Source organism: Mycteria americana, chromosome 1, assembly GCF_035582795.1.
Source record: "Mycteria americana isolate JAX WOST 10 ecotype Jacksonville Zoo and Gardens chromosome 1, USCA_MyAme_1.0, whole genome shotgun sequence".
In the NCBI taxonomy this organism is placed as follows: Eukaryota; Metazoa; Chordata; class Aves; order Ciconiiformes; family Ciconiidae; genus Mycteria; species Mycteria americana.
This window is the reverse complement of record NC_134365.1, coordinates 110,247,830-110,272,581: the sequence shown is the minus strand read 5'-3', so window position 1 is coordinate 110,272,581 and position 24,752 is coordinate 110,247,830. Positions and strand designations below refer to the sequence as shown.

Here is a 24,752-nt window from a genome sequence, read left to right as displayed (position 1 = left end):
GTGATAATTTTGCTGATTATGGACTGTGCTAAGAGCCTTCAGTGTATTTGAAATTCAAATCTTGTATTTTCTTTAAAGGCTATCATATAATCCACTGTCTAACACACATCTGGAAAAGCAAAATCATTTTAAAAATTGAGACAATCTTAGCAATCCTTTCAAACTGAAGAAGTGAATATGCAGCTCACGGTCTTAAAATTACAGATCATGCAAATAAACCAAATGCTTCCATCTAACTATGTCTATGCTCAAGATAAAAAGAATAGTTTACAATTAGTAATTTATTCCATAAATTTATCCATCATGCACACAGTATTTTGGAGAAGATCTCAGTTTCTCCTAATCTAGTCATTATTTATATTTATTAATAAAAACGTCAACCACTTCATGCTCAACTGTAGGAGCAGCCTACCAATGCTAGTTTACCCAGCAGTTGAGGTTTAGGATGAGTATTGGAATGGAGGAACAAGCTTAACCTCCCCCAATGGATGGCAACGTAAGAATGAAACGTTTTAGGATATTCAATTAATTAAAAAGATCACATTTCAGGGCTTTTGAATGAAAGCAAAAGGCTGGACCTATAAGGAGAATTCAGAACAGATGTCAAAAAAAAAAAAAGAGACAAGGAGTTGGCAGCATACCTCAACAGCTCCCTCTCCACTGATATGGACTAAACACTTAAGGCATTTTTCCCAAAATCCTCTGCAATTTTTTGACTATAGGTCTGTTGAATATTCTGGGATATGTCTCCCTCAAATTGTCCTGGATGAATTTAATATCACTCACAGTTTACTCATCTGCAAATCTGGCAACCATGATTCCTGTCCCTGATCAAATGTATATTACATGTTTTATAGTTTTATAGCAAATCTCTCCCCAGTTTCAAACAGGAGAGATTCAGAACAACTTCACAGCCTCCTGTGAAGCTCTTCCACAAAAAAGACAGAGGAACGATTGGTGTCTGCTTTTCCACCTTTCAGGAGAGCACCCTGCCCTATCATGCTAGTGTTCATCATGAGAATTTCATGACTTGTGTCTGATTTTCCCTGTTAATTCACCAGGAAAACTTTTGAAATATTGCTTTGGGAAGTGCTGAAGTAAAGACTGCATTTTGTCATTCTCTTTTTTTAATTTCCTATTGTAATTTCACCAAATTCCACCCAAATTTAAACATGGTTTCAGTTGATCCAAATTGCATTTGTAGTGACTAAACTGTTTGTTAACAAATATAATCTGTTTTTTTCTGATACTCTGCTGAAAATTTAAGCTGCATTTTATCACAAAAGGAATCTGATAATTTTTCAGTTACCAGAATATATGAATATATAGTTGCTGACAAATAGTTTCAAAACCATTTTTTTAAATTAAACTAATTTTGAAATCAACTTCTCTTTTACTATGCAAATATATTTTAGCCACACAAAATATTTCTGTAGAATGGGTATAAAAGGTTCCTGCTAGGAGAAAACAATGTAAAAGTTAAATAAAACCCTAAAATGTAATGAAAGAAGCTAACAAAACCCTCAACCTTTTTGTAGATATTTTTCATTATATCTCTGTTCTTCAGAATGCTTATGATATATCTTTTTAAACCTCTAACAGAGTTTTGAATCCTTGTACAGGAAACCTACGTAGTAGGAACACAAGCACGTATACACGTTTTAGAGAAGATTTACAAGTCGTAGTTGTGAAGACAATATAGTCGTTCACAGATCAGTGGAAACCCTAAGTGTTCATTTAACCTTTAGCCTTAGTGTCATGGAAACCTGTAGTGGTCTTTCACCCATAACACCCTTGAAAATGAAGATTCCTTCTGGCCAGGAGACTTTCAATTACACTATTGATCAGAGCTGTTTAAAGGATTATGAGCTCCTCATTTGGGCTGTAAAAAAACTAATTACATGCCAAAGAACAATATCTGTAATGCAGTAGGTTTTGAAAATACCTATATTGCTACACGTATGAAAGGCAATTAGATGCAGCAAATAACTGCAATGGGCTAGTTAGCAACTTAAGTAATTATTTTTCCTTAATTTTTAGCTACCTAGAAAACTGGGATTTGCTATTTTACGTTAAATCTAAATGAAAACTTACACAGCTAAGTTTTCATTTGAATATACTCGTGCTGCAGGTGTGCTGATAATACATATGAGCTGAAATCAATTTTTATTTCACCAAATGGCTGAACTGTATAGTCATAAGGAACCTTAATGAGATCAAAAATTTCATACCAAGGTGAAAATGCATTACATTTTCTCTTTTCTTGTAATATGGTGTTTCCTGTCCTATCTCTGCATTCAGTGGGTGATATTGCAGAATTTCCAAAATAGCTTTCATGTTCTGGTGTTAATAAATAATCTGTATTGGCTTTCTGTTTTCAGTTTCAATTTCAATAAATGTGATGAACTCACACTGCAAGGTGCTACTAATACTAATGATTCTACCCTTTGTGTATCTTGTTAGCAAAAGAAGGTAGTTAGTATTTTTGCAGCATTACAATTTCAGAAACAATTATTTTAGGTATAAAATGTTCCACTAACATCTCCCTAATATCTTTTATTTATTAAATAACATAATGAAACCACTTTGGATCTATTGAAGGTTCCAGAGGTTTGCATCTCAAACAGCTCAAATACAACAGAAACCATATTGCTTAACAGTAATTTATTTTCACTTCATTGTTAGAGCCAGGTGTTATGTATATCCTATAATGAACCAGATTCTCAGCTGGAATAAATGATTCAAATTCAATTGACATTAGTGGAGGCAGGTTAACTTGCACTGGTTTAGGAACTAATCCTGCCTGTTACAATATTTAATACCAATTGTATAATTGTTCAGTTTAAAACAGCAGCGGTGTGGCAGGTAAATATATAAAAATGAATTCTCGGTTCTGTTATACTGATTTTAAGCAGGAGTCATAGCCTTGTTTATATTCAAGTATTTCACATTCATTTTGTATAAATGTATTCTTTAGAAACAAAGAGTTACCTTTTGCTGCTTAACAGGTAGCTGAGAGAATAGGTTCAGCAGCAGAATTATTTAAGAAAAATTGGTCTTTCAAGAAAAGTGAGCATGAGCATTTTGCCTCAATTTCAAGATACCCCACTGGTCATGGAATGAGGTTCACTGGTTATGGAGTCCTTTAAGCAGTATTTCAAGCATGCAAATGTAAATTATTAGGGGAAAAAAATTAAGAGAGTTCATGGCTTTAAAAGGTGATGAAATGATTTGATAAGTAATCTGTTAAACGGCTTGATTGAATTTGAATTTTTCTCCGCTGGAAAGAGTGGTACAGTCATTTAGATCACTCAGATTATGAAAGCGTTTTGTATAATTGTTAAATATTTTTGCTGATGAAAACTTGCAAGTTGAGCGTGAATGGGGGATGTGATTGGTAACCATGCTAGAATGGCTATGGTGTTTCACTTTGAACTTTAACAGATTTTCTCTTTTAGGCCCTAAATCAGGTAAGCAATTAAGCACATTTTGATGTGACATTAAACATGTGCTTTAAGTGCTTTCCTAAATTGGAAGACATACGAGATGTACCTTAGTTCTTTTCTGGATCAAGGTCTTAATTTTCATCCTGTCTTAATCAAATGAGTCAGATGGTCTTTGCTCACAGAAGTTTATATATCTAGGTGTTATCTTGCAGTGGTGAGATAAAATTCTTACAAAAACACTTTTCAAATATAGCAGTTATTTGTTAACATGTATTTGTGGGTCTTCCAAAAATAATGTTTTTAGCCTCTTAGAGGCTAAATTAAACCAGTCTATTAAAATTGGTACTGTGTCAAGGAAAGGGCTAACTGCAGCAGGGGACTGTTAAAGGTGCGGGTGCCAACGCGTGTGTCACTGTTTAGTCTTGACAGATCGGCCTCCACCCATCATCCTCCAGGGGCCGGTCAATCAGACACTGGCCGTGGATGGGACAGCTTTGCTGAAGTGCAAGGCAACCGGCGACCCCCTTCCTGTCATCAGCTGGTTAAAAGAAGGATTCACCTTCCTGGGCAGAGACCCTCGAACATCCATACAGGATCAGGGGACGCTTCAGATTAAAACTCTGCGGGTGAGTAGGGGTAACAAAACAAGTGCTATAGGTGGTACATGGCTAGTCTTGAGCTGTTGGTGTGTGTCTCAAGCAGCTTTGATGTCTTGCTGTCTGTTGTCTTCAAAATGAACTTAGTTGTCTCTTTTACTGTGAAATTCTCACCAAGTCCACATCCTATTTCATTCTTTAACATTGTGTAAGGAGCGGGGGGGGGGGGGGGGGGGACCAGAAGAGCCAAACTAGCATGAGATATTTCTATTAGAATTCCCTAAAAATAGAATTGATATTTAAAATCTTACATATTTTGCAATAAAAGACACAAGCTGGGGATGGATAGACATGTAAAAGGACAGGCCTTCCTTATCTTTTCAGTCAGTCTTACCATGAAGCCATTGGCCTGTTGTCTCTGTTAAAACTTAGAGCACTTCATTTTCAACATCTGATCATAATTTTCCAAGGAGCTATTGTGCTAGCAAGTGATTCTGGAGTTCATCAGGGTTTGGCCATGCATTTTCTCCATCAGTGAATCTTGGCAGTCTTGAGTTGGTTGATTTATTCCAATGTTACGCTTGCTGGAGACATTCTATAAGGCTGTGGATGGGAGAAGACAACTAATACTGTAACGTACATGTAGTCATATGCAGAGGGATTTCTATTCAAAATGAAATGCCTATCATAATATTTACATTTTGACACATGAGATAATACAATATCTTAAAAATACAAAGAAATCTCATAATATTCCAAACAGTATAGTGTCAGATTTTGTTGATAAACATTGCATCGCTAATCTTTGTTTGGGCTTTTAATTTTTTCCCTGTTCAAAGATAAAAATGCGTAGTTGTTTGTGCGTATGTGGGCAAGCATATATATGGAAAAATAGTAAGGTAAATGTAATTATTTGTCAAGAACTTCCAGACTATTTCAGAAACCATTTAATTTCATCAACAGTAATTTCTGCACTTAGCTTTGCCATCCAAAAAAATGTCAATAAACACAGCTACCAAGAACAAGACATAAAATGCAGTTTTGTTTTCTGATACCATCTCATCAGTGATCATAGATGAATTGTTAACTTCCTTGGAACAAAATGGAATTTATTAAAAAATTTATGCTAGCTTTCCTTGAGTAAACAATTTATCCTTCCTCCCTGGGCTGAAGGCAGGTTTAGGCCATGAAGGTTAATGCATTTTTCCTGTAGAGCTGGATTAAAGAGTGCGCTTGAATAGTCAAGATTCCCCAGTAGTGTTAGAAAGCAGCAATTAAAGGTGGAAGCTTAGTGATTTCAAACAAACTTTCAGGCATCGATGATGGGCTTCTGTGGAGTGTCCATGAGGCAGAAGCTCCTGGGATACCTGTCTTCATGCAGCTATGCAAACAATGAAATTGGTTCTGAATCGTGCCAGCACATTAATCTCACTGTTAGAGCCACAAGGTCTGTAAACGAAAGGAAAAAAAATTGCTTGCAAGGGGAGAAGAAAACAGTATTAGTAGTGAGTGTGGTTTTGAAAGACATGAAGCTTTTATTGATCCTTAAGTGGCTCATTCACTAGTAACCAATTTTCCTTAAAGGCTCAGAAAGACATTTTTTATAAACCCCTTGATTGCAGTAATGTGCACTGTTTGAGTCAGACTTAAGAACAAAAAACACACACAACCATAAAAACCAGATTTCTCCTATACCTTGCAATTTTTATGAATTAAATATGGATTTCAATCTGGAATGTTTAACTTTTCTCTCAGGTCTACCTAAGCAAGGACTAGCAACACTTCCTAAACAAAAAAAATGGCCACGAAATATGTCCAAGTACACTTACATACCTGAGTTCAAAACAAATTAATATTTATCACCCACATGTCCTCAGCCTTCTCCTCCCTATTGCAATCATAAAATATTTCAAGGTATGGGTATAGATGAGCCACTACTATTTAAACCTTTGAGACCATCCTCTTCTGCTATGTAACTCTCTTTCTGTGTTAATCTGTAAAGAACCAAGAACCAATAATCAAATTATTCAGGAGTCTGCAGCAGTCGCAGTGAACCATGGGCCACAGTCATAAACATGAACCTAAAGGTTTTTCTGATGAGCCAATCTTCCCAGTTGCTCTGAGGAATACAACTAAAAACTCACATACGTCACTCACTCAATATCCTTTCAGACAGGTCAACACTGATGGAAAACTTCCTTCTGCTCTGTAGAAGTGTACTACACCAGATTTAGACACCTGCATTAACTGAGGAAGAAAACTGTTTATTTTGCTGAATAGCAAAGATTTTCCATTCATCTGCCCTGTTGTTTTTCCATAGCACAAAAAAAGTATAAATAATTGAATTACCAACACACTATGTCTGTATCTAATCCATCCGCATCTGGAAGTTAGATAATTCACCATAACTTGCAAGAGGCAGCATATCTCCAGCTTGCTTTATATGTTGAGTTTGCCTTCTGCAAGTTACTCTGTTGTGTATACCACATACTTGAGTATGCCATACACCATCTGTCACGGTAGTACACAAATGAAGTTGAGAACCATAGCCTTGAGAAATATTCTCCGTTATCACATAATGAAGAATTATATATTTAATAAAAGCTTGGAAGAAGCAAAATAAAACACTACTTCAGAATGAAATAAGGTGGTCTCCTCTGGAAAATCTGTCTCCTTTCAAGAGCCTTTCTCATTTCATTAGCAGCACCTCTATATTTTGAGTCTCTGAGGCATTGTCAGAGGGGTTTAATTATTGCTTGTATTTCATGGCAAAAGCATCTCCTAAAATGCAAGTCATGCTCATTCAGACTATTGCACTGGCATTAATCAGTTGCTTCCTGCTCCTAAGAATGGTACACTGCAGTCACAGTGTATCTGAAGAAAATACCAACAAAATTCAAACATGACAAAGTTAAAAATCAATTAAATTATATATCTACAAGTAATCTAAAGAGCATCTCACTTACTTGCCTTGCCATTCTTCTTGAAGAGTGAGGTATAAGCACTTTTGCTATAGTGCGAATCTGCATTTAGCAGAACCACCCATTACAATTCCTTAAAGTCCAATAAAGCTTCTTGGATGCAGTCCTATTTCCGTCAAGTCATCTGATGGTGAATATAATTATTCTCTTTTATCACTAGAGTCAGCATTATCACTCTTCTGCTTCCATCTCCAGATTACCACACTTTATACATAGTGGTAGGAGGGCTCCTCTGGATATTTTGTGCTTTGTAAAGTTACCATTTTCCACCCATCTCTTTAGTCATCACTAGTTCCTGTCTCAGAAATATTTACTTTAAATTTAAGTAAGGAATAGCGAAACACTTAGCAAGTTTTCCAGTAGAACAGTTTAGACAGCAGTGAGACTAACATTGACAATATAATTCAAAACGGTTTCCCCAAATAAATTTGAAATATATGAAATGACAAGGGCATCACACCAGTTTTATACAAATGCATTTTTTTTTGCTACCAAAGTGCCTTGCAAGCCTGGAATAAAATCCCATGTGAAACAGAAGAAAGGTAAGCGTGGTATAGGATCTGATTTAACTTTGCCATTTGAAAATGGCTTGGAGGATTGTCTGTGTAGAGAGAACTACTGTTAAGTCTCAGCAACAGTATTTGTATGTGTGGTGGCTTGTGTAGAAATGACTTCATTTGTCATAAAAGTCTAAGATGATGTAACAGCCTTCTTGACACTGGAAACTGTATCTCTGGGTCATTGTGGGATAACGAACAGTGAGATTTTATCCTCTAAGAAGTCAATTGTTGCTATATTGTTACCTGATTTCACCTGCATTTGTTGTAACCAATACACAGATTGACACTAAAACATCCATTCTGTAGCACTTACATACTGTACTGATACCATTAACAATATGAAAATTAGGATTAGAAAAGTATTAGAAGCAAGTAATCTTATTATAGTTCTCTAAAAGTAAGCCACCATTAAACGATTGTCTGAAAATGTCCGGTGCCCTCTAGTCTGGTGTAAAATGTAGGCTAAGTCCTTCTTACCAAGAAACATTTAGAAAAAGAAAATTAGAGGAAACTCTGTCAGCTGATTCTAAAAGGTTGTTAAAACAGCCCTTAACTGTTTTTTATGTCTAGATGTCTGATACTGGGACTTACACTTGCGTTGCTACAAGTTCCAGTGGGGAGACATCTTGGAGTGCTGTGCTGGAGGTGACAGGTAAGTGATGTCCAGGGACTGTTTTTCAGTTGGCACAAAATGAAAGTGTAGACTATCTTAGAGCAGTCTGAGTCAAATAATCTGTTCTAGAAATTCTAGGATTGAGATGGAGAAGTTTTAGGTGGGAAGGCTGGGTTCCTTCACACGCCTTGCATTTCATTGCTGTTAGCTTTAAATGCCCATTGACATTGCAGCAATTTGTATTTGTCTCCAGTGACAGCAGTATGCTATAACTCTTCTGAACAGGAGTATTAATAAACTGTGAATTCGTCCAGTAATTGCCTTGGGCAAGAAAACTATTATGCCTACACAGACTCCTATCAAAGTCCAACGTGCTCTCTGTGAGTACTGGAGTTGATCTGGATGTAGAAACTTTCTCAGCCTTCTAGTAACAGTTTTTGATATTTTATGTAAATTTCAGCAAAGCTGGGTTTTTTTGTTATTCTTTCTTCTCTTTTTTAATATATTTATATATAACCTTTTGAGATTTGATGGTTATTTCTTTTAGTATGTACCTAAAGAATCATAGCTCTTCATCCAAAAATATACATGGTAATGCAATTGTTGACTTTGTTATTTACAGATTAAGAACATTGGTTATGCTGATTTTGCAGATGTTTGGCATGTTTTTCCTTTTAATGTTCTACTTTGATCAAATTTACACAATCAAGGATAAAAAGTAATTGTTTTGTATTTGCCCCTTACAGAATCTGGTGCAGCAACAGTCAGTAAAAATTACGATATGAATGACCTCCCTGGGCCACCATCCAAACCTCAGGTCACTGATGTTACTAAGAACAGTGTCACCCTGTCCTGGCAACCAGGGACCCCTGGAAGCCTACCAGCTAGTGCATATATCATTGAGGCTTTTAGGTATGTGAATTATTCCACTTTTAATCTTCCTTTCTAATTTTGCTTAAACCCTGGTACCAGCTGTTCTCCTGGTATTGTGATGTTCTTTTGGACTCTACACGTATCATTAGAAGTTCATTAAAAGCCTCAACTCCTATGGCAGGCACTGATTCTTATTTTTTAAATTGACTTTTTTTTTCAATTTATCACTTTTTTCGAAGTGATTAATTAGAGGAGCCTCTAACTATTTCTTCAGGTCAACAGGAATATAACAGGACAATGCAGTCATTATTTGTTACTTTTCCCTAGCATTGATGATCAGTGAGAGGCTTCTGCGGGAATGTTGCAGGTCAAATCATTTGGACCAGTGTTATCTTGACTATCATAGTACAAATAATCTGAAAATAAATGGATAATCCTGAAGCCTCTCTGCATACTTTAATTCCTGTTCTTGTTAAAGCAGCACCTCTTAAAGAGTCAAAGCAGTATAAATTTCTATTTTTTACTGTTTTAGATAGATTAAAACTTTTAACTGAAAAGGCTAGTGTTGATAATTTAAGATTTCATCCTGCAGCCTGAGCTTGAAGAGAATCCAGCTGCTCCCTTCCACACAGCAGCACTTAATACGTGGTAGGAAAGAACTCCTGGGCAAGTTTGTTTAAGCATGGGCCATACCTCTCACATGTATCAGAATTATATACTTCCGCTTAAAAATGTGCACATTCTTAAATGTTTTCCTTAATTAACTTGTGCAACAAATGACAAATAATTTAGTTCATCTTTTACTTAAATTAATGCAAGAATTTGTCAAAATCATATGCATGCAAATTTAAGAAGCTATAGAGATAATGCTTCATCCTGCTATGTTAATAAGCAAAGAACATTATTGTATGTGCAGGCTGTTGGTTTTGTTCTGGAACTTGTACTATCCTTTATGCATTACATGAATTAAACAATTGAAACAACATGAAACTCATAGCTTTCCATTTTCTTTTTCCTTTTAATATATTTAAAGAATTTTTTAATCAATGCTATACAACAAAGCACAATAAAATCAAATTTTCTTTTTAAACTTTTGTGATATTTCACCCTAGATAAGCTTTAATGGCATTCCATCAATAACTTTAACAAAAGCCAGGCATTTTCATTAAAAGCTGTTTTAACAATCACACTTGAAATCTCTTCATACAGTGGATTGCGATTTAATTATAATAATGTCCAATGGAAAATGTAGTGACAGAAAAAATATTCATATACTTTATTTACAAGCATGTTTCCAGACCATTTTTTTGTAACTTACAGTATGAATTTAGTTCAAGGAGAATACTTTTCTTCCAATTACAATTTATTGACATAATTTACTTAGCAGTATAGAAAATTATTCTTTTAACAGGATTTTCTTTTCTAAGGTTTATGTTCAAGAGTGGCCTATTTATCATTCAAATTTACTTTACAGCTTTCCACACTTTCCTTTTACAGGTATTTATTTTAGAGAGATAGCAAAAGCTTTTGCTTCTGTTGAAAGAAGAAATACTTTTGACAGCTGCGTTGTTTTTTTTATCCTGTCTTGATGAGTTAACTGAAATAAATATTTTTATTTTTACCCTGCTTTTACTACTTTTTCCTGTACTTAGACTTGGTACAGGGTTACAAAAGTAGGTCCTTTCACTTCTTTCTTTTTCTCTTGCATTAGTCTATAATCTTCAATGCTCTTCTCATTGCAGTCAATCTGTGAGCAATAGTTGGCAAACAGTGGCTAACCATGTGAAGACCACTCTCTACACTGTGCGAGGGCTGCGCCCCAATACAATCTACCTGTTCATGGTGAGAGCTATCAATTCACAAGGTCTGAGTGATCCCAGCCCTATGTCAGATCCTGTCCGAACACAAGGTAATAATAATTATTAAGGCTTACATGCTTGAGCTAAAATAGAAAGAAGGAACTGAGAGTTGACTGAGGTCAGTCTGGCCATTTGGCTTTAGCACTCTGACTGAAGAAATCATGAATCGAGCTTAACCAATAAAGATAAAAAATAGTCCAATGTTTGCTGTATCAGTCTGGAGCTTAGGAGAGATAGGTTAGCTCTTTAATCCTTGGTACATTGTAGACCTTTTGGCTTGCAGTTAACTTAGGCTTGGTGTGCTCCCGGATGCCTGGTTTCTATTGAAAGTAATGTGAGTTACCCAAGCTTTTCTGAAAAGTGCTCTGAATACCATGCTCTCCCCAGTATCTTTTCTCTCTGTGTCCTTACTTCTTCTCCACTATTATTATAGGGATATACTATAATAACAAGTGCTTATGACGGACAGACACCATGTTTAGCATTAGTTTTAATCAAAAGCATTGCACAAAATATCTGTAGTGTATTGGTTAATCTGGACCAACATTTAGGCAGAGAATTCATGTAAATTAAGGCATCTGCATGCTGAGAATATTTTGAAGTTATTCGGAGAAAAGTGTGGGTCTTCTATTTATATACTTACATTTCTGAATTATTTATATTAATCCACGACATAAACCAAGAAGGAAGGCTGAAGTGAAATCCCTCATTTATAGGGTGGTGATGTAATTGATAGCTGTGATCCTCCATTGCTATTGAATTGACTATTGAATTCTGTTCACAAGCTCTAACCGTGTATGACTGCCGCAAACAAGTTTCTCTTCACAGCATGGAGTTTTTTGGCTTTGACAACACATTGCTTGAGTACTTCATTAAAGAGTGTAGTTCTGTTTCAAACAGGTTCTGTTTTATACAGGAATTATTAATTTTTTGGAATCATATTTTTTTCAAGTCCAGAGTAATAGTTCCTCTCACAGTTAATTTAGAATGAGATCCTCTGTCTCTGTTTATGGAAGTTATAAAAGTGTGCGTGGAGAGTGCACCCTGTGTCAACCTCTAGCATGTGTAAGTGGTTTGGGTCCTTTGCTGGTCCTATATGGAAAGAGAGAAACAAGTGTAGGGTGGTGTTTCTTTATCACATAACCATCACATCCAGCCTCTCTCATCCCAGTCTATTCCTGAATAAATCTGTCCTGAATAATCACCCCCTCAAAATAGTAATCATTGCTTCAAAAGGAGAAACAGGGCTGCTTTCTGAAAAGCTGAAGGAGTGAGTTGGGCAGGGATTTCATGGCTTGATTAGCCACCGAGTATCACAAGTTTCCTTCTCTCTCTTGCTCTCCCATTATTATGGGGTGACTCATGCTTTTCATTGCACCAGCCTTTTAGTCTGCATAACTTATCACCTAGTTAAAAAAACAACTTTGTTTGGCATTTGAGTGTCAAGTATAGACTTTTTATCTGACATACTGACAAGCAATTTGATTTCAGTAAAAACATGTCTTTTAATTAGCTACAGCATGTGTTGCAGCTTCCATTTCCAGAAGCTGTTTAGCAGTCAAGCACACTGAGACATGTACAGGATTTATAGCTTCTTTGCAAGCCTGCAGTTTAATAGAATTAAATCATAAAATCAATTGAAAATTAACATAATGTTTTGATGTGATTTCTAATTATGCCTGAATTCAATTCAGGCTCACAGAAGAAGCTGACACACAGTAGAAAGCCTATTCACAGTGGCCATAGAGGAAGAAAAAAGCAGCTATAACAGTGCTATATAATATTAATTTGCAACAGGTGTCTGTGGTAGCTTTAATAGCTGAGCATTTAATTTCCTGGTATTAAGTATAGCAAATACAAATAATAGGATTTTATGCGTATTTTCACCAGTGGACTACAAGTAGACAATCAGGCACTTTCAAAAGGTTTACCTTATATGACTTACATTAAATAAGGACAGAGAAATCAGTAATTACTCTAAGAAAAGAGTTGATTTCTTGTTTGGGTTATTAACAGACCAAACTACGTATTAAAAAACACTTTAAAGAAACTATATATAATCTTATCCCTGGAATTTAAATCACTAACAACTAATAGTAAGTTCACTGGAAGCTGTTAAAAGGAGAGGTTAGAGAAAATATATAACCAATTTCATTTTAGAGACCTCTTAACTGTGATCAGAATATAGCTTCTTGAGCCAGTTTTGCTTGAGTCATGATTTTATTATTCCAGTACTTGACAATATCCTAATAGGTAGATCAACTGCTTTTCCACCAGGAGTCTCCTAGTAATGTGAAAATGACATTACAAGATATTACACTGTGAGCATCACATATGCATATGTTTCCAAGTGTACATACCAGAAACCAGGATTCCACATGTACAACTCAATACTCATTTCTTACTGTTATTAGCCCATGTTATTCCCTTACTTCTGGACATATGTCCCATTAAAAAGATGAAATGCAGTTCATACAAACACACTATGTAGAAATGTCTTTTCTCCTGAGGGAATATAGGTAGTTTGTTGGTTGTATACCACAGGGTAACTTAACCTAAAATGTAGCCATTGGTAGCTGTAGGTATTTTGTACCAAGGGTCATAGCTTTTTTGGATAGTAACATAAATTTTCATCCTATAAACCAGTCTGTCTGAGTTGCTGTCTTACAGATTTATTTTATTATGTCTCTCTGTTTCGTGGTCACTTTGAATAGGCATAATTTGCTAGACAAGCAATGCTTGTCTAATCACATGCTGCATACTCCCATATCTAAGACCATCAGAGGGGGGAAAAAACCTTTTATGCATGTATTTTTTTCACAAGGACATGATGTTGATCCAAAAAGGGGGAAAGTCTCTTTGGCTAGTGAATCCCATGGGAAAACCCAGAAGAATTCACAGATCCACAGACAGGCATGACCATGATGTATCGGGCCTTTTTGAATATACTCTGTACTTGCATTCCAAATCCCCTCTTCTGGAAAAATTACAAGCAAATTCCAGCAGAAATAATCAGTATGTGTATTTCTAACAGATGTTGTGCAATCCACATAGACAATTGATGTAGTAAGGTCATCTTTAACTGTTGACCAAGAACGGTGTTGTAGGATCCTTGAAGGATCCATTGAAGGGATCCAGACTTCACTGGCTCCTAGAAAGTACCTTCATTTCTGTCTAAGTTGGAGGGAAGGGACGTGCTATGGTGATATATTAGTTAGGTGATAGCTGTAGCCCAACATTCTCCTTTTGGTGCAATGTAACAGAAAATTATGATTTCCAGGAACTGTCACTAAAAAGACACATTGCACATCTCCTTCTCCATTTTCTGACACGTTTTGTATTTAGCAAAGATAATACAGCTTCATCCAATTTAACACAATGGCATAACCCAAATGTGGTGCCTAAGGACTAGGTACTAGGGCCACATGTAGTGCTGGAGATGGAGTCTCAGGTTTCCATAGATGTATACTAAGTGATCAAATTCCTTCAGATTTTGACTAGAGGAATATCCTCCACAGACTTTGAAGGAATCTTTGACATAATCTTGAAGAGAAAATTTCTGTGGTAGAGTGGTTTTGTTGGCCTTTTATTAGATCAGAATCAGTTTGGCTTCATAAATTAATTCTTTTTTCATATTTGCACTAGATTTCATTATCTATATCTGTAAAGGGAAAATTTGCTTTGCAGAAGAAAATGCTATTTTTAGCATTTGGTTTCTTGTGTACATGGTATGTGGGGAGGGGAAGCGTAGTGAAAGTTTGGAAACACATAATGACTTAATGTCATGTATGCTCTAAGAAAATGAAAAAAAAACCTGTTCATTTTCTTCAATTATACTAACCAATTTGGTTCCAGACATCTGGGCAACATTATTATTATCTGAGTATTTTGGAACTAGTGAATATTGCATCTCTCTCATCACTTGCCAGATCTGAGAAAACTTTGCCATCAAGTCTGAATACTCATTTAAACATTTTTATATTTCATTATTTCCTAAGCAGCTAAAAGTGAATGGTTTGTTTGCATTACTAGATATGCTTTGGAGTTCATATTTAAACCTTCGTACTGTATTGTTTTAAAAACAGTACTATAAAGGCTGTTTAAATCAGGTTGTTAAGCTATTCAGTAATTCTTATTGATGCCATATATAACTCTTCTCATTAAAATAATGCTTTCTTGTGTGTGCCTGGCCTGGCAGATATCAGCCCACCAGCACAAGGTGTGGATCACAGGCAAGTCCAGAAAGAACTGGGAGACGTCATTGTACGACTACATAATCCTGTTGTGCTGACACCCACGACGGTTCAAGTCACCTGGACGGTAAGGCTTCTGTTATTATTACCTTAATAGTACTTTAATTTTGCCTATTTATCCCTGCAGTTTTTTACTACCCTGAAAAGCTCCAGTCCTGACTTCAGACGTTATACAGGCATATGTATGTGGTAATGAAATGGTATTTTTATTTTCTCTTTCAAGTCAGGCAGGTTCAAAGTCTTCAGTGTTCAGCTCAAAGCAAGCTAACTGTGTGACTAGAAAAATATTATAAAAATGAATATGCTTAACACCATAATCTAAAGGATAATTGATCTGTGGACTCATTACTGTGCATGTCAAAAAATAATCAAAGTTAAATATCAACATGAAATTGCTGTATGAAAAAGCACTTTCCACTTCAAGGCATAGGGACCTCTGACAATACCCTATTATTTGGTGACCCTAAAATGCAAAAATAGCTTTCCTATAGGGTACTTGTAGTGAAGTCAGAAGCACGTGGTGCTGATGCCTGATCCGCTATGTAGCGTCTGGTTTTCTAGCATAAACCTTACCTGCAATTAGTGGATATCCTTTCATTATAGAAGACCAGAATCTTTTTGGCAGTACTTAACAACTTTTCTATTTGAGGGGGTCAAACTACTGGGTAGAGTTTCTGATTTAGTATTTGGCTTTCAAAATGCTATGTTTCCCTTCCTGAGGCTTGAAGGAAAGGATTTGTAACTGTGGAAGGAGAGAGAGTTCCTAGGGTGCTGCACACCAGAAAAGAGTGCTTTGCTCTTGGAGCATCTGCCCTAAAGGAAGGAGAACCTCGGGTGGAAGACTGAGAGAAATAGTACTGCACTGCACATCACTGAAACAGTTGTATTATGCAGGATGAATTCTGCTAAAGGGGTATTCACAATACTCAGGGTTTTTCTTCTACATGTAATATTGCTAAGAGGTTAATGTATACAGGAGATTATACAACAGGAGATAAGAAGTGTGGTGATAGATTGTGTATTATAAGGATTACTGTTGTTTTTGCACAACTCAGCCACATTTACAGGGGCTTATGCACCATCCTTGTTCTGACAGATTTCAATGGTTGGGAGACAGATTAGAATAAATAGAGAAACCCACAAATTTGTCCTTCTTAGAAGATTATTTAGAAAATGTGTCATTGCATTTTGCCATTGATGATGTCAACACACAGCTTGCCTTTCTAAAAATGCTGTCTGTATTAGCTACATAACTCCAGGACAGGCTGACTAAACTTTGTAGCAAGCCCTTTTGCCCAAGCAGATATTTGCCCAATCATATGGGTCAGTAGTTTAGAAACTTTAGATGTTAGCAGCCAGTAATTGTAAACCTGGATCACATCCGTGTGGTGCTCCTTCAAGTCCTTTCTTGGGTGTGACAGCTATCAGAAAAAGAGTTTCATAGGCTTGCCCTTGCTTTAATATATACTACAAAAAGAAGCTCCAATATAAACAGAATTCAGTTTTATGCAAGGTAACCAATGTCATTATATTATAATGAAATATATATATGTATTTATGTGTGTGTGTGTGTGTATATATATATATGGGTGTGTATGTGTGTGTGTGTGTGTATCTCTCTCTCTCTCTCTCTCTCAAAGAGTCTCTTGGTGCCCCTACTGAACAAGTAATGAGTGAAGAAAACATGGTAAGGTAAAGGTAAATTGTTAGGGATGCTATGGATATCAGCTTATTGGGAAGATCCCTCAAAGCAGTGACCCTATGCCACGTGACAAGCATACATGCCTCTGTAGAGAAGTTTCGGAATTGCCCAAGGGAAGAAAAACACAAAAAAAGATCTCTGGAACAGCTAATTAGAGACTTGCCAGCAACCAGAACAAAATCAATTAATTAACCATAGTCTCTAGGAAAAAAGCCACTCTATCCAGAGAATAAAGTCCACACTATTAATATAAAGTGGTTAGATAGTGTAGCTATCATACACAAGGACGGAAGTGCCACGAGAGTCATAAGACTCTGTGTTGACTTTCTGCAACTCCGAGTGAATGCCAAGGAATGTCCTTGATTACTGAGTTTCTGGCATCCCGACTTCCAGCAAATTAACACCAATTTCTCCCTTCTTTCTGAGATTCTTTTGGTTTTACTTTCTCTTTTTTTTCAAATTTGAGTTTAAAATTTCTGAAATAGTTCTCTGCTACTGTGTTGCAATTTAAAAATATACACCTACATATACACACATATTTTGTCTGTTTTAAAAGAAGGTCAGGCTTACACAGTCAGTGTTAAAGAAAAGAAGATGAATATCAGAAGTTAGGTTTTCACTGTCACTTAAATTTATTCCTCTTGTGCATAAGTATTAAAGTGTAGCTGTAATTATCAGGTCATATACAGGATCTCTTCTTCATGGAGCTATTCAACATTTCCTTTTATCTTCTTTATTCACTGTGTGGTGCCAGGTCTTATTAAACTCATACCATTGAAACCTTGCATTGAATAAAAAATTATTAGTTTGTCTCACATGATTTCTTATCTGTTATGCTCTCAACTGTAACATTTGGGTGCTTCACAAATAATACTGAATTTAACATCACAATGATAAAAATGTGTCATTATCCTAACTTTACACATAGAGAGGTGAGGTGCAGAGATATTTATTGCTGATGAGACTTACAGAATCAGATATGACCACTGTTATCAAATGGCTAATTTTAAACTTTGGGCCTGATTTATTTTTACTTTTATCAAAACATTTTACATTGCAACAGCCTATGGTGTACTCCAAGCACTTTTTTAGCTGACCTCAACTATAGTTCAGCACTTCTAGCCTCACTGGGCATTAAACTGAGAGTTTCATTAGTGGTCAAATGTGAAAAGTTTCCTAGCATTAAAAAGAAGCCCTGTGGCACAAGCAGGAATAAAAATCACTTCTTCAATACGGCAAAAGAATTGTTGCTTTGAAATCCTGACTGCCTTCTAGGGGGCTACCAGGCAGAAGGATAATTTATTTACCTCTGTGTTTTAACTTGACGTTGATTTTAAATGAATGTACTTCACTGGAAGCTTCTAGAGTCAAGTGCTTTAGACAGTCTTCCAGTGTATCGTCACCTTTTGTCTTGTTCCTGTAGGATAGATAAATATTAGTGCTGTTTGAATTTCCAGAGATTACTGTGAGTTTGTACTAGTGAGTTCAGCACAGTGTGCAAGGTATTCTGCCCAGATGGAGAACTGCTGTGAGTATTGATGTGGGAGCAGAGTATTTCTTAGGATATTTTAAGGATAAATACTTTATCCTAAGTATTTCTTAGGATAAGGGTAGAAATTTACATACTACAGAGCATATCGCAAAATGTCTTTAGGGTGCACATTGGCAGGTTTGCCTGAAAGGAGCTTATATTTGCAACATAAGCTGCATTATGAGTTTCTTGCCATCTTTTTAACAACCTAATAGCCTAACCGAATGATCTAATAGGCATTGAACCTGTCTCGTGTTCAGCTGCGGTATGTGCAGATTTGAACGTGAAGGGAAAATGAGTTTCCTGTTCTGCAGAAATGGAGAGCTGTCGTCAGTTTTGTAGATACCTCCCGCACTACGTATTCATCTTAAAAGAGGGTGAGAAGGAGCATGTAGGACCAATTATGCTTGTAAGTTGCCTTAAAGCATTAGGTCAGTGCTGAGCAGAACCTACCCAGTAATTGCTCTCTTCTGTCTTTTAAAGGAGCATCTGCATTTTCTGCCATCTGTCTTTTGAGGGAGAAAGTGTATCTTTAGATCAGCAACTGTTGCAGCTCTTTTGAGCGGATGTCACTGCTACTTGTACAAATTCAAGAGTGGTTAGGAGTGTCACGGGAAGATTAGAAATATTCTCTGATGCCAGTATCGAGCACAGAGAGTTTCTGCAATCTCTGTAATAATGCTAATACTTTGTATGAGGAAGAGGCAACCATTTACAAAAAAAAAGTGGAAGGAGAATACCTAGAACTGATTGCATTCTTTCATCAAATCATGGTTCATGTTTCTGCAACTCTGCCTATGTGTGAACGTGTACCAAACCTGTAGAGGTGTTTGATGCTTAGCACAGCTGAATGCAGTTTTTTAATGCTAAGCATATTTTTAGTAGCCTGATGTTGGCGTGACACATAATTACCACATAACAAATGGAGGAAACGATGAAGTCACAGGCTTTGTATTATATATAAGACTGTGTGTGCATGTATATATGCACATGTACACACATATATGTGTGTGTATGTCTATGTGAAATATATCTGTCCTATACCTCACAAATATCTCTGGTTAATCCATGTAATTATCCAAGAGTAATTTTTTGCTAATCAGAAAACTCCAAACATAACAAAAAATCCACCTTTCTCAGTAAGTGAAGTGCCCTCTGAGTAGTTTCCCAACAGTCTGACCATATGAAAGGCCCTGTTCATTCAGACTAGCTTTACGTGGGCATGAGAGCGAGCTTCATATCTTCTTTTTGATACTGAATGCAACTGGATGTTTATGGAAAACATTAAAAATGCATAGTATTTTCTTTCGTAAGTACCCTCCCAGACCCTGAACAATGGAATCACTGTCTGAATGTGAAATTCAGGTCTGAATATCTGCCCAATAATCTGAAATTTGGGCAGATCACTCAGCCCTGTTGTAATCAAACTTTTAATTGAAAGCTCTGTGAACCTTGTGTGAGCCCCAAATCAAGCTGCTTTATAGCACCCATATACATGACAATCTTGTGGTACTACTGCATTCTGTTTTCATATTCCTTGTATTGTTTAGTCTTTTAGGTTAGGAACTTAGAAGTCTAGGAGGCAAAGAGCTGTATGAATAATTTGTATATTACCTATATGTAAGTAGATACAAAAGTGTGATGGACTCAAAATTGGTATACTATAGCTATACTATAGGGGTCCAGTTCTTCTCAGTGAGTTAGTATGTGCCTTTGTGTTTGTACCATGCCATACAAAACAGTTTCCATACCGTTTTGTAGCAACACACCATTACTGTTCAGCCTAGTCGATTCTGAATTTTCAGATGTTCTCCACTAGGCAGCAGTCAGTAGAGCTTAAAAGCACAGCAAAGACAAAATGGAAAGTTCTAACAAAGTTATGCTGTCTTTCAGCATAGCTTCTAACTCAGAAGTTAGGCAGGAATCAAACTCAGTGTTTGATTATTAAACATCATAGCCTTATATTGTAATTTAGGTTGAGAATCTGTATTACAAAGTGCATGAAAGCGTTATTCTTGCTGAATTTTGTAGTAAACATGAGGTTCATAAAGTCTTTATGTCCGTAAAACATTTAGTTAATGAAAGTCAAACATGGATAAAAACAATTTACTCTGATTTACAGACTCCCTTCATCTGGAAACAGCTGCTTAATGTTCTTCTTAAAAACACAGCTTGATTCTTTCGGTATTAACAAGCTATTATTGTGAGTTATATCCCTCTTTCAGTGCATAAATTCACTTAAAGTGAATGTAGAGAAGTTTATAAAATGCAAGCTTAATGTTGTTGTAACATATGTTGCAAGGTTTTTAACAGTGACAGTTTTGATGAAAGACATTTCTGCTTTGCTCTCATAAATAAAGCTTTCTTCTTGCTTGCCCTGCTTTTTAACGTCTAAGAATCTATGTCCCCTCTGAATGCCTCAATAAACTGTAACAAGATTATAGGAGAAGTGTAATAGACCCTGGTTTATGTTTTCAGCCTTAAATTCATTTTTTCTTAAGAGAAGTCAAACAAATGTATCTCTAATTCTGAAATGTCTTTGAGCTAGCAAATTGTCAAGAACAGAATAGAAATCTTACTTGTTGAATCTTAGTTATAACCCAGAGATTTACCAAACAGCTAGTTGTATAGTCTTGTTATTTGTGTTGCACTTTCTTTGGCTCTTTATTTGATGGCTACAGAAGTAGCTGGGTTTGGTTTGGTTTTATCCATCAAGTTGTTTTGACTGTTTTTTCAGGCAAAATTCATGCAAACATCATAATAGGTCTAATCATTGTTTGTGCCTTTTTTCTTCCCCAAGAGAAAAAATGCATGCAACCTCTCCAAGATAAAACACATTTTAAGTTTTTCCTTCAAATAAAAATCCTATTTATAGCTACAATAGGTTAGAATTGTTAAACTTCTATGTACGGTCCAATCTTGAATTGTGCTTGCCTAGCAACATATAAAATATAAACCAAAACCAACATTCTGTCTCCATCTGATGGCCTGAGAGCATCACAGCCCCAGGACGCAAAGAGACTGCTCAGACTGTGAATACAAGAAACAGCACATGTCCTTGGAAGCTGTTTTCTCTGCATCTGTCTTATGTTTAGTTAACTTTCCTGAGCATCTCATGAAAAGATCAGCTGTGAGCCAAGTAATGGACTAGGGTATCTTCAAAGACTTGTCCTTTTCTGAAAAGAATTTGTTTTTCTTTTCTTCTCATATTTCAGAACATCAGTAGCCAAGATGTGCTTAATAAGTTTACATGCAGTAAGCATTATGCCAAAGTTCTGTTTTCATGATTTGTTGCAGGGGTGGGGCCTTGTTTTATGACTTAAGGTGGTATTTGTCATGATATATAGAGCTGGAGAAAGTAAAATAGAAAGAAATGTTCTATAACAAGTAATGTGAGAAAAATGTTCCTTACAGACAATTAATCAACAGTGACTTACAAGAAGGCAGTTTGATTTTTAAATTCATCATCTTAAACAACTGTTACTTTTCTCTTTTTCATAAGGACAAAAGTATTTGAGGCAAATGTTTTGTTTTCTTTTTATACAGTTTCGTTACTTTAATGTGTTTATTGATGTATTATTTAATGCCATTTGTAGGTTGACCGCCAGTCCCAGTTTATTCAGGGCTACCGAGTAATGTATCGCCAAACGTCTGGCCTACCTTCTCCAGCTGTATGGCAGAATTTGGAGGTCAAAGTCCCAACTGAGCGTAGTGCTGTCCTCGTCAGCTTGAAAAAGGGGGTCACTTATGAAATTAAAGTTCGCCCTTATTTCAACGAATTCCAAGGAATGGACAGTGAATCAAAGTCTGCTCGTACCACAGAGGAAGGTTAGTAAAATGGTCAGAAAAGCAACAAGCTTCCATACCTAGCACTGGAGGTGAAATCAAGAGTGACCATTTTGGTTATTATGTGTATGCATACGTTCAGCTCTATTTCTTCCATATGATTTCTGTTTGTTAGATACAGGGTTGGCATTAGAATTCAATATAATATTCAGGTTTGTGCCATAAGTATTCCATGAGAAAGCACTGGGCCAGTCCTATATTCTTTTGGCTGATATGTCCTTCTAATGTACAGGTGGCTTTAGGTCTTCCAAAAAGCGTGCACTGCATCCATTCTTTTACAACCAGTGTTGCTGCAGTAAAAGACTTTGGTCTGCACTTTGAAAATAAAACTAATAAATGAAATCTTTTACAGATGAGTGTTTGATATTAAGCACATCCTTCTGAATGGGTAATAATGTAAATGAACAGTTTGGTTGGGAAATGGGGACTAGTGACAGACAGATATTTAACTAGTCTGAAGGAATTCCAGTCTCAAGGGCATGCCAATTTATTGTTTCTGTTAGCACACCGTTCATGAAACTGCCCTATTTAGTTCTTCGGAGGATTTCCTTAAATACCTTTCAAGCCTCTGTGAAACGTGCAGGATGCAGGCATAGTAAACAGTTTACACTGCTGAAATGCACAAGCATTTATGTCTATAGCATGTAGCATGGTATATAGTTTTGCTAAAACAGACGCACTCCAGGACTGCTTTTTTATTGAAAAGTAAAGGGAGTGAGGTGAGATATGAGTAATTTTTATCTTTTTCTCTTAGAAATGTAAAAGAAACCTGTCTTTCTACCTATCTAATGCAACCTTTGCCTGGAGAATCTCTCCTCCAAAAGTAGAAGGATGATCATAACAATGAGGGTTCATCTTCTCTCTGTTTCATTGATTTCTTTCAAAGCAAGGGAAAGAACTACTGGTGAAGTTTCAAAACGCTTGTATGGTTTTGGTGGGTTTTGAGTGCACTCTTTCCTTCCTATTGAAGATGCATCTTAATCATTCACAGTAGTCTCTTGAGGTTTAATTTAGTGCTGATTGCCAAGTACTTTTTAATTGTAGAACGGACTTTTTTATTACTCAGTTTTCTCTTTGATTTGTTACGATTATTGCCCAACAAGTAAGTAATCCTGAAGATAACTTTGTTGCCGTTCGTACTTTATAGATGAGGAAATTCAGCGTCCTGCAACATGTAGAAGAGCGTGTGGGGAGGCATTGTTCAAGTCTGATTTAGAATTTGGGACTTTATGGTTCCCATTTCTTTGTTCAGACTATAAAGCCTAAATCAGTCGGTAAATATCTTTGCAGCAGTCTGAACAAAACTAAAAAAAAAAAAAAAAGAAAATTGAAAAAAGCTTTCTAAAGGTGAAATTGCTTTTCTAGAGTTAAAACATAGGATTTTGTCCCCTCACCAGCAGATTTTCTTCTTGTGCAATTTCAATTGATTTTTATTGTTTATTTAGTTCATCTAACTCTCTTGCTAAAGGTAAATTAAGAACCACTGAAAAAGAGAGAAGATTTTGTACCTCCTGTCTATTTCTATAAAATTCTCGAAGAATGACATTTTCTTTTATAAACCTCATCTCCCAGAAGAGCGTGTCAGGTAATTTCCTACTTTAAAGGCCACTTTGTTCATGTGGAATAACTTTCCACATAGTGAAGATTTAAAAAACTTTTCTTGCCTACAGATATGTATAACTCACAGCCTAGGATCTGCTTTGTAGATTAATATAACCTTCAAGGAGTCTGTTTACAAGCATCTCTCTCAAAAAAACATCAGCCTATAACACATAGTATTATCACCACACAAATGTCAGCCCCTGTAAATAATTCTTCCTCTTGCTTGGGTGATAAAGTTAAGTACTTCCGTGAGAAAATTAAGACATTCAGTAGATGCAGTTTTACAGATATTTCCTTTAGTTCCTCACATTATCTTTGTAATTATATCGGTGTTCATATGTTTCAAAAATAACATCAACTAAATGTTTAATGATAGTGGTTTGCTTCTCATCCAATGAAGAAAGATGGCAGTCTATTTAAAGGTATCCCACTTGCTGTGTCGCCTGTGATTCCGTTTCGAAAATGAGCTTTTTTAGACTTGACTTTTAAAAAATGTCAGCTATACTATTTTTAGAAAATAATTTGGAAGAGTGATACACACGTTGGAAGTTTTTTGCGACATCAAAACAAATAGCCCTGGTAAAGGCAAAGTAGGACCAAAAGGTAGTGGCACCTTTCTGCTGGATTGAATTTTACATGCAATGTTACTTCTGAGGCCTACCTCCAAAAATCAATTTTGCTGCAGTTAGACTTTTCCTCTAGATCAGACATTTGTTACAGTTCAGTATCCATCCATCTCCTGCCTCTTTGGCCTTGTGAAGGTAACAAATGGAATTCTGTTTGGCTGCGTCTGGAAAAGATGAGCAGCGATTTGGGTTCTTTCATATCTGTAAGAAGCTGAGCACTGGAATAATTGACCTGTCAAGAAGCAGGCAAGGTGTTCTCCACAA

General features: G+C 36.2%; 1 protein-coding gene across 8 annotated transcripts in view; it reads left to right on the top strand.

Annotated features, from left to right (window-relative positions):
- Positions 1-24,752, top strand: part of ROBO2 (roundabout guidance receptor 2) — a 540,145-nt gene that overhangs the window by 442,505 nt on the left and 72,888 nt on the right. For all 8 annotated transcript variants that reach the window (XM_075516579.1, XM_075516554.1, XM_075516590.1 and 5 more), the window contains exons 9-14: positions 3,867-4,072; positions 8,154-8,235; positions 8,943-9,108; positions 10,812-10,978; positions 15,127-15,248; positions 22,011-22,242. In XM_075516579.1, the coding sequence (XP_075372694.1) occupies positions 3,867-4,072; positions 8,154-8,235; positions 8,943-9,108; positions 10,812-10,978; positions 15,127-15,248; positions 22,011-22,242 (975 nt within the window). The remainder of the gene's footprint in view (positions 1-3,866; positions 4,073-8,153; positions 8,236-8,942; positions 9,109-10,811; positions 10,979-15,126; positions 15,249-22,010; positions 22,243-24,752) is intronic.